This window comes from Urocitellus parryii, chromosome 12 (assembly GCF_045843805.1).
Source record: "Urocitellus parryii isolate mUroPar1 chromosome 12, mUroPar1.hap1, whole genome shotgun sequence".
In the NCBI taxonomy this organism is placed as follows: domain Eukaryota; kingdom Metazoa; phylum Chordata; class Mammalia; order Rodentia; family Sciuridae; genus Urocitellus; species Urocitellus parryii.
The window spans coordinates 50,243,555-50,260,590 of record NC_135542.1 but is presented as its reverse complement, the minus strand read 5'-3'; the positions used below and the strand labels follow the sequence as shown (position 1 = coordinate 50,260,590).

The 17,036-nt window shown below is 55.4% G+C and overlaps 1 protein-coding gene across 1 annotated transcript in view; it reads left to right on the top strand.

Annotated features, from left to right (window-relative positions):
- Positions 1-960: 960 nt before the first annotated feature.
- The window catches only part of Dnmt3a (DNA methyltransferase 3 alpha), a 72,705-nt gene continuing 56,629 nt past the window's right edge, over positions 961-17,036 (top strand). The window contains exons 1-2 of the mRNA XM_026415245.2: positions 961-1,116; positions 14,039-14,143. Coding sequence (XP_026271030.2) covers positions 1,054-1,116; positions 14,039-14,143 — 168 coding nt within the window. The 5' untranslated portion in view covers positions 961-1,053. The remainder of the gene's footprint in view (positions 1,117-14,038; positions 14,144-17,036) is intronic.

Sequence of the window (17,036 nt, the reverse complement as noted above, 5' to 3'; positions counted from 1 at the left end):
CTCCCACTTTCCTGCTGTTGCCAGTCCCCTCCCGCGGGCCAGCACTCGAGGCAGGGGCTTGGCGCTGTCTCCGGGGGTGGGAGCGGAGACCTCTGCTCCCTGCGGGAGGGGGTTGACACAGCACCCCCACCCAGCTGTGGCCCAGGCACCAGGCTTTGTTATTTCACTGGCTGGAAGCCCACACCTGGAACAGGGAGGAAGAAAAGCCCCTAAAACTCAGCCTGGGGCTCGCTGGAGCCCACCAGTTCTGCAGGCAGATGGGGCCTGTCCCTGGGCGGCCAGCAGGCAGCCCGCACCCTCCCTGGGCCGCACCTCGCCCCGCGGGGCGCCCCCTGGACCGCCAGCCCGGCCTGCGCCAGGCCCCCCTTTCCCCGGCCCAGGCGCTGGCCCAGGCGCTGGCCCCCGACGTGAGGTGACATTCATTTCACTACATCCTGTGACTGCCACTCACTTCCTCCACGTGGCAGGAGCCGTGGGGGTGGGGTCGGGTGAGGACAGAGGAGAAGGGAAAGGCAGGGCCGGGGGCCTGGGGAGGCTGGGGTTTCCCGGGGCTGTCGCAGTGGGAGGGGGTGCGGGAAGCTTTCAAAGGGAAGGACGGATGTGAGAGCAGAGGAGGAGGAGGCAGGAGGCCTCTGGAAGTCCCAGAAGTGGCACCCACGGCCACAGCAGCCGGGAGGCCACCCTGGTGGGGAGGTGCCCGAGGGGCACAGGTGCTGGCCGGCCAGTCGGCCTCGGTGTCCCTGCGTCTGAGGTGCTGGTGAGACTACGAGGGGAGAGCAGGGCCAGGGGGTCGCAGGCCCGGCTGGCCCCGGGGCTCAGGTGGGAGCGGGCCTGGTGCGCCACCCTGCTGACGCTCTCTTCCCCCCACAGGTGGAGGCACGGAGGCCCAGACCCACACGCCAACTGAGGCCGCGTCTCCCCGAGGCTCCCGCTGGGCTCTATGCTGAGTCTCAACTCTCGCTGACCAAGGCCACGATAATTCCCTCCCCGAAGCCCGGCAGCCCCCCAGCCCCGCGCAGCCCCAGCCTGCCTCCCAGCGCCCAGCTGCCCGCAATGCCCTCCAGCGGCCCCGGGGACACCAGCAGCTCCGCTCTGGAGCGTGAGGAAGACCGGAAGGTGAGCAAGTGGCTCTCCAGGACACCCTCTGGCTGATGCCTGGGGAGCAGGAGGACCCTGTCCCCACAGAGTGACCACTCGGCTGTGCTGAGCGCTGCTCCTGTGCGGTCAGGCCGGCAGTTCCCTTGGTTCTCCTCCGCAGGGTGGTCTGGACCCTTGACGCCCTGTTTTGGTGATGAGGAAGCTGAGGGTTGGAGAGGTGAAGATCCGGGGGTGGGACAGGAGTTTGGACCCAGTAGCCTGGCTCCAGGGCCCCAGCTTTCAGCTGCCGTGGTGATGGGCACAGACTCAAACCCCATCCCAGCAGCTCTGAAGGGAGTCCCACAGCCCGACTCCCTTGTAGAATCTGCCTTTTGTTACTGTGAGTCCTCAGGTGAGTCACTCCACCTCTTTGTTTTAGCTGCCTGCTTCCCAGGGTGCTCAGTGACTTCCCGAGGGCCATCACCCACACAGGCACACTGCTGTGTTCAGATACTCAGTGGCTGGGGACAGCAGCATCCCTTAGAGGTGGTGTTTCCTCACCCAACACTCGGGCTCCTTGAGAGAGTGTCACTGCATGATCTTTGATGTAGCTTCTGGCCATGGAGCTGGTGGCCCCCCTGTTTTCAGAGTCCCACGAGGGTAACCTCATCATTCTTCTGCTGAACTCCAGGTTTAGCCTGAGTCGGTTGAAGGGGCTTTCATCAGAATTCACAGGCCGCCTTGGGACCTCCTAAGCTGTGACCACCCATGGGAAAAAAGACTTCTGACTCCAACACTGGGACCTCTTTTCCCTCTGTCAGCGGGTCGTCAACTCCGTGGTCATCCTCCAAGGGAGCCACAGTGGCCCTTCCTGGCCTGTCTCCACAGTTCCCTCTGCCTTCTGAAGGGTTGGGATGCTGGGTGGTGTCTAGCAGTGGCAGGGCCTGTTCTTGGGGGGCAGCAGTTTGTTCTTCTGGCACAGGGTGGACCCCTGGCACCAGGTATGGGGGGCCCCAAGTAGGCACCCACCCCAAGGAGGGCAGCTCTGCCTGCCTTGCATGCCATGCTGAGAAATCCCTCTCACGCTCACCTCTTTCCTGGACTTGCTTGTTCTTAGAGTGTGTTTCTGGGTTTGGGTGGTTTCCATCCATTGTTCCATTTGTCCTCAGGGACAACCTTTGAAACAAGCAGGGCACGACAGATGGCCCTGATGTCCAGATAGGGACACTGAGCCCAGCTAGTCAGTGGTGGGTCCAAATGAGAGCCTGGTCTCCTGCCCCCCCGGATCTGAGCCCTTCCAAGGCCACCTGCATGGTTCCTGCTGTGGGGACACACACACACACACACACACACACACACACACGTGTGCACATGAGGCCAGGAATTCCTAGCCTAGAACCCTGCTGAGTCCCAGGGGTGTGTGGGCACAGTCAGGCAGAGCATGCAGGGGCATCAGTGTGTGCTGTGGCCCTGTGCAGGGCTCTTGGGACTACAGGTCCATTCCCTTCTTTCTAATCCCACAAGCAAAGAACTGACAGTCCAGGTGGTCCTACAGACCTTTCGGAGTACCCTTCCTTTCTCTTTTGTTAGTTGAACCCAGGGGTGCTCTGGCACTGAGCTACATCCCAACCCTTTTTATTTTCTGAGACAGGGTCTTGCTAAGTTCCTGGGCTGGCCTGAAACTTGTAATCCTCCTGCCTCAGCCTCTGTAGTCACTGGGTTCCAGACAAGTACCAGCCACCTGGCTCCCCAGGGTGCTCCTGCTCAGGACTCAGGCAGCACAGACACCTGGAGCTTGCAGCCGCAAAGTCAGGGACCTGGGTCCACCTCTGCTCAGGGCTGGCTGTGGCTCTGGATGATTCCTTCCCCTCCTGGGGTCTGGTTTCATTTCCCTAGTGGTTGGGTGGCTCTGAGCCTCCTCCTACCCTGAGTCCCATGTCCTGACAGATGTTAGCACACCTTCATACCAGTGCTCCTGCAGTTACTGGCCAGCCATCCCCCACAGGTGGACAGACTCCTCCTGTGACCGGACCACAGAGCTCTCCTCCCCCATCCCCCCAGACAACAGCAGATCAGCTCTGCGTTGTGACAGTTATGGATAGAGAAGGAGCACCGCCCCAGGAGTCAAAAGTCCCCTGCCCAATCCTAAGTCTGCCACTTACGGGAGAAGTGACTTCAGGCCATCTGGGCTTGTGTTTGCTCAGCTGGAAAATGGGGATAGTAACTCTAGCCTCACCTGTCTTACAGGGCGATTGTGGAAGTCAGATGAGGTCATGGGCATGGAAGTGCCCTGCAGACAGCAAAGTCTGGTCCAATTATGAAGGATTACGATTGCTATTATTATCTACCCATAGTAACTGCTCTGGCTCCAATGGCAACAAACACACCCCAGCTCCAGATGCTGGTGCCGATAAAGCAGGCGCACTCACAGGCAGCAGGGCAGGTGATCATGCCAAAAGATGGCAGTGATCCAGGTAGACAAGCGCCGGGGCACTGTGTGCCTCCTCCCCACCACCATGCTGGCTCACCTGGCACACCTCTATGGCACCTCTGGGCTGGCTCCAGCAGAGCCAGGGAGCTGCCTGGGGCGGGGGGATAGAGACACTGCCAGCTGCCATTAAAGCCAGCCCTGGGGCAGGGTGCTGCAGAGGGGAGACATGGGTTGGTCTGTAGCCCAAGAGCCTGGTGAAGCTGTCGGGGGCACCTGGCACAGAGGAGTTCTTTGGGTAGCCAGAGAGAAGGGGTGCGGCTGCCCACTGGCCCCTCCATCACCGGCTCCACCTGCCCTTCCAGCCTGTCCCAGTCCCGCCTCCAGATACCACTTGAGTGCTTCCTGGGTGCCAGGCCTTTGTTCACGCTGTCCCCTCTGCCTGCGGGCCTTGTCCGGATCTTGAATGCCCTGGAGCGCTGGCTTCCATCTGCCCTGGATCACAGCTTGCGGTGGACAGCCGTGATCAAAATGTGACCAGCCTCATCCGCACCACCTGGAGGGCGTTGAAGATGACGTTCAGGCCCACCCCTGGCCTGCTGAGTCAGGAACTCTGACTGTCCAGGTTTTAAGCAGGGGGTCTGTGGCCACCAACAGTTGAGGATGACTGGTGTGGGTAGTGTCTGGTGCCCCTGGGGAGTGGGGTCTCAGCCCTTTCTTCTGTAGGAGTCCCCAGGCCCACAGTAGCCCACGGTGTGTGCTCAGGAAGTGTTTTATGGATACGATGGAAAGAAAGATGAGAGTGGCTGCCACCCCGCCACAGGGGAGTCGTTACTAGGGCCGAGGGAGGAAGGTGGGGCAAGGAGCCAAAGTGGACACGCTGGCGGGGGGTGCCCGGGCAGGTCCAGGCATATAAGTGCCCCCCAGCACCTGCCAGCCCACCCCTGCCATCCACGGGTGGGCAGGGGGAGCAGGCTGAGGGGGCAATGTCTGGGGTTGGGGTCAGGGTGAGTCTGTTGGTAAATGTAACAGGGCAGAGGGAAGGAGCCTGGCCTTGAGGGGAACGGGACAGGAAGCAAGAAGTAGAGGCCAGCCGCTTAGAGGGGACCTGGAGGTAGAGGGCCAGCCCTGTGTGGAAGAGAGGGCAAGGAGCAAGTGGAGCAGGACAGGGGACCGAGAACATTTCGGGGATCTCTTCAGATCCCCACAGACGCATTGGAGCTGGCCGGAGTGCAGATCCTCTGGCCATCCCCCCAGTCTTAAGGCCCTCTTCTCTCCTCTACCTCAGAAACAATGGCCAAGACGTACTGAGCACTGACCGCTGGGTATTCTGTATGTGCATTTCCTTATTTAATTTTCTTTCTTTCTTTCTTTTCTTTTTTTTTTTTTTTTTTTTTTTGGTACTAGGGATTAAACCCAGAGGGACTTAGCCACTGAGCTACATTCCCAGCCCTTTTTGGTATTTTATTTAGAGGCAGGGTCTCACTGAGTTGCTTAGGACCTCTCTAAGTTGCTGAGGCTGGCTTTGAACTCGAAATCCTCCTGACTCAGCCTCCTGAGCTACTGGAATTATAGGCGTGTGCCATGGCGCCAAGCCTCTTATTTAATTCTTATAATTGCCCGATAAGGTAGGCACTATTATTTTTATTATTCTTTCTTACGAAGGTCTAAACTGAGTCTCAGAGAGGTTAAGTCACTTGCCTAAAGTCAAACAGCTATAGGAGGTAGTACAGAGGTTGGAACCCAGCAACCTTGCTGTTGGTTTCTGTGCCCTTCTGGATGCCTCTTGTGTGAAAGGGAATGGCATGGACAGTGCCACTCCGCTGTGATGCACCATAGTCCTGCTCGGGTTTCTGGTGCTACAGGTTCAAGGGTATTTGTTTAGACTGAAAGGGTGTTCAGAGAAGCCTGTCTCTGTGCAGCATGCTTTGCCCTGGGGTGGGGTGGAGGAGGACATTGAGGGCACTTCGCCTGCAGCAGGAGCTCATATATTCAGGCTCATGTGCAGGATTGCATGTGTCTGCACATGTGCACATCTGCTCCCCATAGGTTCTTTTGATTGAACACCTTGGACACAGTGCTTCTTACCATTCCCCTCTCCATTCCTCTCTTCTCTTTTCCTCTCTCCCTCCCTCTTTATTCCTTCAGACTCAGATGCCTTTCCAGGGAAAGGGATAGTAGGCTCCACAGATCGACGGTGGACTGATGAGCACTCTCAGAGGGCCTTGCAAAGGACAGGGGCTAGGAAGATACCAAGACAGCTGGGCCATGCAGCAGTGGGCAGGGACTCTGGGGCACTTGCCCCACGACACACACCCGTGCCCTGTCCTGCTGTGTAGAGAGGCAGCAGGGCTGTGTCCTTGTGCTGGGAGCATGCAGGAGCGCCTGCGTGCCTGTCTACACACACCACACACGTGCATTCAGCCTGGGGCTGGAACTCCTTCCTTCCCTTCCCCGTCAAAGTCCAGCCCAGAGGGCTGGCAAGCATTGATTTCCCTTGGGCCCTGAGCACTTCCTTGCCCTGGTACCCAAGCTCAAGGGCGTCCCTGGGCAGGGTTTCCACCAGCTCCAATCTCAGGGGTTCTTGCAGGTCCACAGGTCTGCAGGAAAGCAGTCTTCCCGGGCAGGATCTGGCTTTACTGCGTTCAGATGCCCCTGCATAGTCACCTGGGGCTGGCTAGTCACTGGAGTCTTTTAAAAGACTTCCTTCCCCCTGCCAGGCGCAGTGGCCCACACCCGTAACCCCAGCTACTCCGGAGGCTGAGGCAGGAGGATCGAAAGTTCCAGGCCAGCCTAAACAACTTAGCAAGTCCCTGTCTCAAAATTTAAGAAAACAGCTGGGGCTGAAACTCTGTGGCTTGCCTAGTGTGTGCGAGGAGGCCCTGAGGACTGCAGTACTGAAAAAAAAAAAAAAGCAAACCTTGGGGACATTTAAATAGAAAAAGCCATTTTCCCCTTCAGGAACACAGCACATGGATAATGATGTGTACATTTTTACTCATGGAGTTATTAGATGCCCAGGTACATTCAACAGGTCTGTGATGTATACTGACCACTTGTGACCTGCCCAGGACCTACATTTTGGGTTTCAGATTGTCTAGACATTTCTTGAAACAGACCTGATTGAATGTCACCTGCAGTTAGCCTTGCAGTTGGTACGGTCTTGGTGGGTCAGTGGGGCTCTGGAGACAGACCCGTGTTTGAGTCTGACCTCCGGTGCATGACTCAGCAGCGCCAGCGCCGGGCAGGGAGAGGGCTCCTCGCTGGCCTGAGGTGTTTAGGTAGATGGTGTCTGTGAGCGAGCTGTTAACGCAAGGAGCTGGTATATATATTAAGTTAGCCTTATACTTTATTTTGGATGACTTTCACTTTATCTGTCCATCTGTCTGTCTGCCTACCTACCCCTTTGTGGTGTGGGGAAGCTCAGGGAACCAGATAGGCATGTCACTGTTGTGGGTTTGGAGTCCCTTGTGAGCTCTGCACATGGAGGGGAGCTCCTCTTGCTGGGTCTACAGGTACGAGAGGGCTGAGGTCCTTTTGCCCATTGAACAGAAGCAAAACCAAGGTAAGTGGCAGTGAGACCCACCTTCTGATGACAGGAGCTGTGGATACCTTCAGGGATCCAGGTGAGGGGCCAGGGCTAAGTCCACAGTCACTTGATTCCTCCTTCTCTTAATGTGCAGGTTAGGGTCAGAGCATGTTCTGCTGAGAAGGTGGGTCCTCTAGGGACAGAGTGGGAAAGGTTGGACTCAGATGTGCAGAGGGGAAGGGGGGGACCCAACTGGAGCAGGTGTCCCTGGACCATCAGGGAATGGCCCTTAATTTCTAGCAATTGGGCTGGGCCCAGGAGGCCTGATTCTGCCCTGTAACTGCCTCTCTGAGCCACAGGCCATGGGAAAGGGCTCATAAAGGAGTCTCCTTTTCACCGCAATTAACTTTATTTAATGTTCATAGTCCCTCCAGAGGCACCTGCTGTCGTTATCCCATTTTACAGGTGAGCAAGAGAGGCTTAGCCAGGTTAACATACTTGGCAAGTGTCTCAAAAAACGAGGTAGTTTTTTCTGGTCTGCCTCTGTAGAGCAAGGCCAGCAGAGAGTCTGGGTGGGCTGTTGAAGGAGTGGACGGGAACGGGCCGGGTGCCCATGGAGTTGGCTGCCAGCAAGCAGTGGGCACGCTCCCCTCTGGCCCTCAGCATGGCTCAGCTGGGTCTTGTTTAGTATTGTCTCTCCCTCTAGACTGAGTTCCGTTTGTTTCCTTACCTTTTTATCCAGTACACAGTAGGCACTCAATGATTTTTTTTGAGCACACCCCTGTGTTTGGCCTCTTGTGTGTGTGTGGGGGGTGAGGCCCTGCCCACTCTGTGTTTATTTTCTTTCCAAAATAATGTGAGGGCCCCCACCCCACGTGCATTGTATTTGCTGCAGAACAGTATAGGTAAACACTGTAAACTATTCTAATGCTGTAACAAAGGCTGAAAATATTCAGGCAGTTCACTCAGCAACTTTGTACATTTATTGTCCAGGTAGTCAATAAAACAAGACCGGATGATGTTTTAACAAAGGCAAGGAGGCAACTTGTGAGGGAGTTGGGGTGCCTCCAAGCAAGGTGGGGTGCCTCCAAGCAAGGAGGCAGCTGTGGAAGGAGGTGGGGTGACCTGTGGAAGTCAGCAGGCATGACCATTTTCAATCATTTAGCATTTATAAGGCACCTGCTGTGTGCATGTACTTAGAAGCTCTGAGGGACTCAAAGGGTCTACTAAGACATGATCCCTGCCCTCCAGGACTGTGGCCTTCGGGCAAAGCGATGATGTCCATTGGTAGTTATAATATGAAGCCAATGAATCTTTGCTGAATTTTTTAATACCATCATCATCAGAATTTTATGTTTTTGGAGTGCTGGGAACTGAACCAGGGGTGTGTGCGTGCATGCTGGGCAATGCGTTCCATGAGTGAGCTGCATTCTGGGCCTTTGTTAATTGTTGAGGCTGGCCTTATACTTGACCCTCCTGCCTCAAACTCCTGAGTAGCTGGGATTACAGCTGTTGGCCACCGCCCTTGGCATGTTTGCTGAATTTATTGAATAATTGAAATAAAGGCCTGATGAGCTTTGGGGGGTGACTGAGGTCAGGTAAAGCAAGGGTTTAGAGGGCTGTGGAAGTGAGCTTTCTCCAGCGATTCCTAATTCAACCACTGCAGCCTCTGCCCTTGGCCTCTCTAGCCAGAGCCACCTCTGCAGTGTGGGCCTGGGCACGCCTGTATGTGAGTGTCTGCCCATGTCCCACGTGCTTTATGTGAGTCCAAGATCCCGAGGGGGTGGCTCCTGCAACTTGGTGCTCAGGCAGCCCAGGGCTCCGTGAGCTGCAGAAGCCAATTCGTTTCGCTGAATTCCACAACCACAGACAGTCACTGGGAGGCCAGCCAGCTAGCTGGCAGAGGCTGTACGTGCCTCTTGTCCCAGGGGACCCCGGGCAAGTGGCTGACTAGATCCGGCAAGTTCATCCCCTCGACTCAAACACCAACTTGAGACATCTGCTCAGCGGATGCCGGGTCAGTAGCATCCGGTTTAAATATTGAAGGGAGCACACATGTCTCTCTGACTGTCTCTGGGCAAAGATCCTGAGGGACATATATCTCTTAAGGGAGGGGACTGGCATGATGGGCCTGGTGGCTGCCCTCCCCTTGCATTCCCTGCATGTTTGTGTCTTGTGTGTGTGTGTGTGTGTGTGTGTGTGTGTGTAACACAGCATGGTGGGTTGTAGTGACACGATTTGCAATTTTCAAGGCCGAGCCCTGAAAAGATTTGAATTTTGGTTCTGAAGGCCTCCTAGTCCTCTGATCTCTCAGAGTCAGATAACCTCTCTGGGCTTCATTTCCCATTTATGTAATGGAAAAAAGTAATACCACCTCTGCTTGCTGTAAAGCGTAAGAATAAAATGAAACAACATACGTGGAAATGCTTTGTTAATTACCCTATACTGTACCAATGTGAGAGATTATTATCATCATAGCCCAGCTCATCAGAATGAGAAGTTGTATGTGGCTTAAAATAATCCATCCAGTGAGCTGCGCTGAAATGTAGGTCAGATCATAGCCTCAGAAGTTTAGACAGAGGCTGATGGGAACCACCTCATCTAAGAGGCACCCAAATGTGAAGGTGCTTTGAAAGCCATAAAGAATTACATAAATGTAAAGTGACAATTGCGTTTAAGCCTAGAAAGTACGAGTTAGTCATCCCGTTTCCTGATTCTGGAGATGTAAAGCTCTGAGTAGCGCCGGCAAATCAGGCACACTGTATTTGCTTGGGTTTGTGTACTTGTTCATGTTCCTCATCGGTGTGTACAGACTCAGTTATTTATTGAGCACCTACTCTGCGACAGCCACTCATCCAGTGTTTTGGACTGTCTGTCTCATGCTGCATGCATCAGACGGGGCAGTGTGGATGCCGTGTGAAGGCCTGTCACCTCTGTGGAGGAGCTCATGGCCTGGCCAGCGCAGTGCTGAGATGGAATGCAGGATGGGGTGCTGGGGGAGAGGAGCAGTTTATCAGGCCGGTCTAGCTAGGGGATGGGAAGGGGGTGCAGGGGAAGGGATGCAAGGCTGGAAAGGGGAGTCTGGGTTTGCTGGGAAGCCTGAGGGGAAGGTGGCAGAGGAAACAGTCGGCCCACGGGCCAGGGGGAGCAGCTGCTCTTGCACCCGCTGCAGTCTGTTGGGCCCGCTTGGAGAGGAGGCCCAGGTGATCCAGACGTCCTGGGGAGCTTCCTGCACAAGGGCTGAGGAGTGGGCCTGACTTGCAGGCCCTGGGGTCCCCCTTGGGTTAACACTGTGTTTAGTGACATAATCAGCGTTTCATTTTGGAAAGATCAGGCGTCCCAGTGCGCGGAGTATCTTATCGCCATGGCACCAGCCAGATGTTGGGCTGGGTCTGAGCCTTGAGTGATGGCTGCACATGCAACCAGCTGGGATGGCAAGAGGCAGGGAGGGACCCGGAGGAGGGTGGGAGTGCTGTGCTTGTGTGAAATGTTCTAGTCAGCCTCGTGGAGCAGGGAGGAAGTGAGCAGCTCTGAGTGACTGTCACGTGCGAGCTTTTGATTGATTACCTCCGTTCGTACGTATCCCGCTGCTGTGAAGTATCATTACCCCCAATTTATGGATGAAGAAAACAAGGCACAGAGAGAAGAAGGAGCTTGAAGTGACTAGTAAGGAGAGGGCAGAGCAGAAATCCCCGCCCACCTGTCTCTAGTCCTCCTCCTTCACTGCTGCTGGAAGGGCTAATTCAGTCCCTTACTTGACAGACGAGGAAACCAACCTGGCCCCAAATCTGTTCCCGCTAAACGCGTTGCTGCTTCCCAGCTGCTCAAGTTGCTGTGGATCAGATTCTTCTATTTCACAGTGTTAGTGATGCCTCTTAACTCAGTACTACTTGCAGATTTGATAAGCATATTTTACATTCCTTTGCTCAACCCATCAGCAAAGATATTGAATAAAACAGACCCCGTGACAGATGTGAAAATAAACCAGTTGATACGCCTCCGTGGAGCCGTTGAGGGCATGGCCCCGGCCATCTGCTCACCCTGCTCGGAGCATCAGCCCCTGCCCGGCAGCGTGAACCACAGCAGGCCCAGAGCCCCAAGGTCTCCTTCCACTTTGCCCTGTGCTTGGGCTCCATCATGGAAGAATGACGCGTTGGCAGAAGATAATGTGCTTTTCATAAAGCTGTGCTTCAGGGCCAAATGCAAAGGGCAAGGGCCAGACCTGGCTGTGAATTCTGAGCAAGGGTCCCATGGAGACTTGGTCTAACCCAGAGGTGCACGTGACCTGAGTGCACCTTGCCTCATGCTGGGCACACAGCACCCTGCCTGGTGTTCTCCACCTCTCTGGACAGGGCGGGACCCTGGAGAGGTGGCCTCGCATGGGGGCTCCGCCCCTTCTTCCTGGGTTGGATTGCCCTGTATTGAATCCAACAGGGGAAAAAATGTGCTGAGCACTGCCAGCCTGCCTGGACAGCGTGTGTGACAGACAGATGTGCTGTGAGGACCGGCAGTGGGTGCTTATGGTGTGGGGTTGCCGGTCAGAGACCCCAAAGGTTTTGCCCTTGTGCCCGGTGGGAGCTGGGGCTTGCCCGTCCTGAAACATCAAGTGTACTTGTTTTTAGTCCTTGCCGTGTGGTGACCGTGGTTTCTTTTTGCTGATCAGAGTTTCCAATTGGCTTTCACATCTCTGATTAGTTCAGAATAAAAGTGAGAGAGTCAAATAAGGCCCTTTGTAATAAGTGTTGTTTGTTGTAAAAATAGTTCAAAGCCCAGAATTTCTGGACAGTAGGAGTTCTTCCAGAATCTATCCTCGGCTCAGGGGATTCAGCAGGAAACAAAACAAATCAGGGACAAACCATTTGTTTCCTGAGAAACCTGGGAAGCAGGCAGAATGGACACCTTTGTCTCCCCATTTCCCCCTTTTTGGTACAGGGGTGCTTTACTTCTGTCTTAAATATTTTTTTTTACTTGTAGATGGACACAATACCTTTATTTTTTAATTTTTAAGTGGTGCTGAGGATTAAACCAGTGCCTCACACGTGCAAATGCTCTGCCACTGAGCCCCAACCCAACCCCGCCAGCCCCCCCTGGCCCTTTTTTAATTTTTGTTTTGAGACAGGGTCTCACTGAGTCGCCCAGTTGGCCTTGAATTTGCCATCCTCCTGCCTCAGCCTCCCAAGTAGCTGGGACGGGAGGTGTGCACCACCCTGCACGATCCTTTCTTAGCGGGCTGTCTGTGGGATCTTGGGGGGCGGCTCAGATCCAGCCACCTGGCCTCCCGCAGGCACATGCCCTCAGACCTCCAGTGGCTTGGGCCTTCCCAGCCCTAAAAAGCTCCCTTTCCAGCGGGTTGCCTCCCCTGGGCCTGGCTGTCGCACTGCTCCTCTGCTGTGCTTTCCTGAAGGGAACCCCTCAAGGACCTCTGCCCTCTGGCCGCCTCCCTCCACCCTGGACCCTGACAGTGCAGGCCCTTCTGTCCTCTGGCTTCCTCCCCTTCTGGGCTGAGCTCCTTAAATCGTCCTCTCCAGCCCTCTCCAGGCCCTTTGTGCTCATTGCCGTGTCATTCTGGTGACAGTGCTCCTGAAGGCCAGCATTATGAGCTCTGGCCCCATCTCTGTCCTGACATCATTATATCAGCCGACTTTGGTTTCTGGTGGCAGCTGTCACCTTTCTTGTTCCCACAGTGCATGGGTGACCGTTCTCCATCTCTTTTAAGAGCATGGCCTTCTCTCCAGCATGACCGTGGCCACCGCTGGGTGCCAAGGCCTGGAGCCTCTGTCACCCTCCCCGGCCTGTCTTTGGAGGCCCCCAGGACTTGAGCTGCGATGGTCTGTCTCGTGGACATGCCTTGAATGGATGGGGACAGGTAGAGGGGCCAGCGAGACTCTTCCCCTGGGCTTGGTGTCTGCAGTTGGTGGCAGGAGGTTTTCATTCTCATGTCCCTTCATTACCTGAACATTAATGTGGCAAACCACAAGCTATTTTGAAATCACAGGAAATGAAAGTTGAGTGGGAAGCCGAGGGCCATCTCAACTGGATCTCCAGGAAACCTGGGCGCCCTGCTCTTCTCTCCTGCGGTGCTGTCTCTCTGGCTGGTTGTTCCCCGGGAGAGCCCTGAACTCAGCTCCACAGCGTGCAGGGCCCTGGAGCAGCCTGCTGCCCTTCCGCTGGGCAGGGGTCTCTCTCTCCTACCTCAACCTTATTTCTGGTGGTGATTAGTCATGCCAGAGCCTGGCTGAGTCAGAAGGGACTTGTGGGTGGTTTGTGGCCAGACTGGAGCAGTGAGGCAGGACTTTCTAGGTTTATGTCTCTGCCCCAGGAGACTTAACAAGAGGGCCTGGCCCTGCACAGGTACTGTTGCCACGGGGGAGGATGACAAAAGGGTCACGAAAAAAGAGGCAAGATGTGGTCCGCGAGACACTCCCCGGGTGCCTCGAACGCGCAGTTCCAGTGCCACGTGGCCCAGCTCCAGGGCAGGGGTATTGACAGCAGCTATAAAAGTCCTGCATCCTGTACAGTAGCCCTCACTTCAAGTATTGTGTGCATGATAAACAGGCACCACTCAATTTAACTTCTCGTGTGATTTTATACTTTTCAGGAGATTCATTAAATAGGTTACTCATTGACTTTTTGTACTTGTGTAAGATTTTTTTTTCATATAAATAAGCTCCTAATTCAGAAACAAATCCTTTATCAATGCATGTGTTATGATCTCGTGGTTGAGAGGTTGTGATCACAAGAGGGAATAGTGCTTTGCTGAGACAGCGGGGTCCCCTGAAAATCCCCCCAGATACATTTAAGTGTGGCACTCAGGGTGGCACCAGCTTTGCCAGACCGCCAGAGGTGGCGCTCACCCTGTGGGGGCAGGCAGCAGGGCACAGCTCTGGGAGTGTGGCTGTCATGGGGATGGGATAGGAGGAGGCCAGAGCCAGCCCAGATGGTTCTGGAAGGAAGTGCCTCTTAGATTAGCTCTGGCTCACTGGCTGTGTCGTCTGTGCCCACAGGAGGGAGAAGAACAGGAGGAGCCTCGTGGCAAGGAGGAGCGCCAGGAGCCCAGTGCCACGGCCCGGAAGGTGGGGAGGCCTGGCCGGAAGCGGAAGCACCCACCTGTGAGTGTCCTGTCCCACGCATCCCCCAACACACACACACACACACACACACACACACACACACGACCTGGGTAGCAGTGATGTACATCCTGCAAGGACCCGCGGATGTTAAGTGAGCTCCAGAGCTCGCTCACATTCCCCATTCTTTAATCCCACAGCCACCCGCACAGTTCCCTATTTAGTATTGAGAACTGGAGGTCCCACAAGGCCAGGGAGCTTGGCTGGTGGGTGTTGGAGCTGGGATTTCAAACAGGCCCCCGACTCCCAGCCTCCCTCTGGAAGAGCAGCAAAGAGTCTGCTGGATTCCCCGGACTGGACTGAGCCCCTGGCCTGGCTGCTCGGGCCCTCCCTATGATCCACACACCCACCCTGGGCCTCAGACTCCAACAGGAGGACTCCAAGTGGGACCTGAGATTGGGCATCTGTTCAGGGAGAGGAGAGGACCCAGGCTGAGCTCCTTTCTTTGTAAGAGGAGCTCCGGGGCGCTGTTGAAGTCCCGCAGGGGTGGAGGCTGCAAGGCTGCCCTGCAAGCACCAGGCTCCGCTGAGGTATGGGGGAGTGCTGGGGTTGCCAAGATGAAGGGAGCTCGAAGGGCAAGGCTGTGGGCTGGAGGGTCTGCCTCCCTGAGGGCTTAAACTCAGAGGTGGATAATTATTTCCCAGCACCAAAGACAGCTGGTTCCTTTCTTTTAGTCCCTTCTAGCTGAGAATGGTAAACTTGGAGCAAGAAGGTGAGGGGGAGTCAGGGGCTCTGGCTGTGTAACTCAGCCCTTCAAGGAAATGCTCTCAGCAGGGCCGGGAGCCCAGGAGAGCACAGCAGAGTTGGGGAGGTAGGTTCTTAGACGTGGGAGATTTGGGCACCTGCCACGTGATAGAGTGCACCACTACCAATCTGCTCGAGTGGGCAAGAGGGGTAGAATTAAGCACCTGTAAACACTTTAACATTAAACCAACATGGGTGTTGTATGGCTTGGAATGAAAAGTTCACATGGCAATGAAAGATAAACTGGGACTTCAAAGGAATTCCCAGTTGCAGCGGGCAATACTGGCCAGTTCCTGGGAGGCTGCTGCACACTCTTCTGCCACAGGGCACCTTGGAGGAGAAGGTGGGTGGGTGCGTGGGGAGCCAGGCTGGAGTCAGAGTCCACACCTGGCTCCCCGTGGGCCCTGCCTGCCTCCTGAGGCTCAGCTGAGACCTGCAGAGCTAACTTCCTTTTCCCCATCTAGTTGCTGGGAACAAGAGCCACCACCTGTATCAAATAAACACCCAGCAACCCTTTGACTCCAATTTGTAAGTCTCTGAAATCAGAGGGAAGGCATCACTGAGAAGGGTCAGAGGGCACAGGAAATGGCCCACAGATGGACAACGAGGGGGAAGAAGAGTGGGTTCCAGCACAGGAGAGACACCATCTTTGGCATCCAGCAGGGTTCAAACCCGAGCTCCACAGCTCACTACCTGTGACCATGAAGGAGGTCCAAATCTCAGGTTCTTCTGTGAAAAATAGGGGTGATAAGGATGCATTCCTTGTAGACTACAGTGACAATGAAATGGGCTGAAGCACTACCCAGCTGGTGCTCAGCAATGCCAGGCCTGCCCTTGACCAGCCTTTCCTCTTTAAGAGGCCACAGAAATCAGTTTCACAGAAGAAACAGCACTTGAATTTACTACTTCCCAGCTGCCTAACCTTGAGCAAGTTACTTAACCTCTCTGAGCTGCTTCCTCATTGGTAAAAAAGGGCTGCAAATAATACTTGCCGTGTCTGCCTACGGGGGTACTTTGCAAACAGTAAAGCTGCATGCACAAGGCCCTGGGTTCGATCCCCAGCACCAAAAACCAAAACAAACAAGCAAACAGTAAAGCTGATTCCAAACACGCTAAGCTGGCAGTGCAATAAGTCCCTGCACCACGGCAGGGACCAGTGTCCACAGACTGGGGTGCAGGCCTTGGAGGGGGGCCCAGCTTTAGCCCCTGAGCAGCCGCCACGGGAGGTGATGTGCATCCTGTGAGTCCTGGTCCAGCCGTGTCCTAGGTGAGACGTGCAGCTGCCAGGACTCTCAGGAAAGGCCCTGGGCAGGGGCGTTCCTGGGAGGCAGTGGCTGGAGAGGACTCATGGAGGAACCACAGCCAGGGAACACCGGCAGCACCTCTCTCCCTGGGAGCCTGCAGGGGAAATTCTTCCTGCAGCCAGGGGGCAGCCTTTGGCCCGTGTCTGGACTGCTGGGTCCTGACTAGGGCCTCAGCACACAGCACCTGGGAGGGCAGGCGCTGCTCTGGGCCTCCTCCCCTCCCCAGGAGCGCAGCAGGGGGAGTGTCGCTGGGTCCTGGTGCAGCTGTGGCCCTGAGAATAGCTTTGCCAGGGACTATTACAGTAGCTGATTAGGACTAAGCCCAGAGAGAGCAGGGAGCTCAGCTAGCCCTGATGGGGTCAGCAGGGGGATCCTTTGTGCCGACTTTGTACTGTCCACGCTGGACAGGGAGGGACAAGGCATATCACCAGCATCCTCTCCAGCCCCAAGGCTGAGAAGTCTTGGACTGCTCCTCCTTTTGCTCCCAAGGCCTGTCTGTGCCTTCAGCAGGATGCTACTATGGGTGCTGCTGTGCTGGCCTTCTAGCTACACCCTCTCCCAAACCAGCTCCACCTGTCCCTGGGGTGCCCAGGACAGCATGCTTTCTAGAACCCCCCACCCATTCCTTCCCCTCACAAGGAACACTTTGCACTTACTGAGCACCTACCACAAGGTAGGGGAGAAACCCAGAAAAAGATTTATCTTCCCAGCAGGGTCCTGTGGCACACACCTATTAGCTACTCAGGAGACTGAGGCAGGAGGATCACAAGTTGGAGACCAGCCTCAGCAACTTAGTGAGGCCCTTAAGCAACTTAGTGAGACCCTAT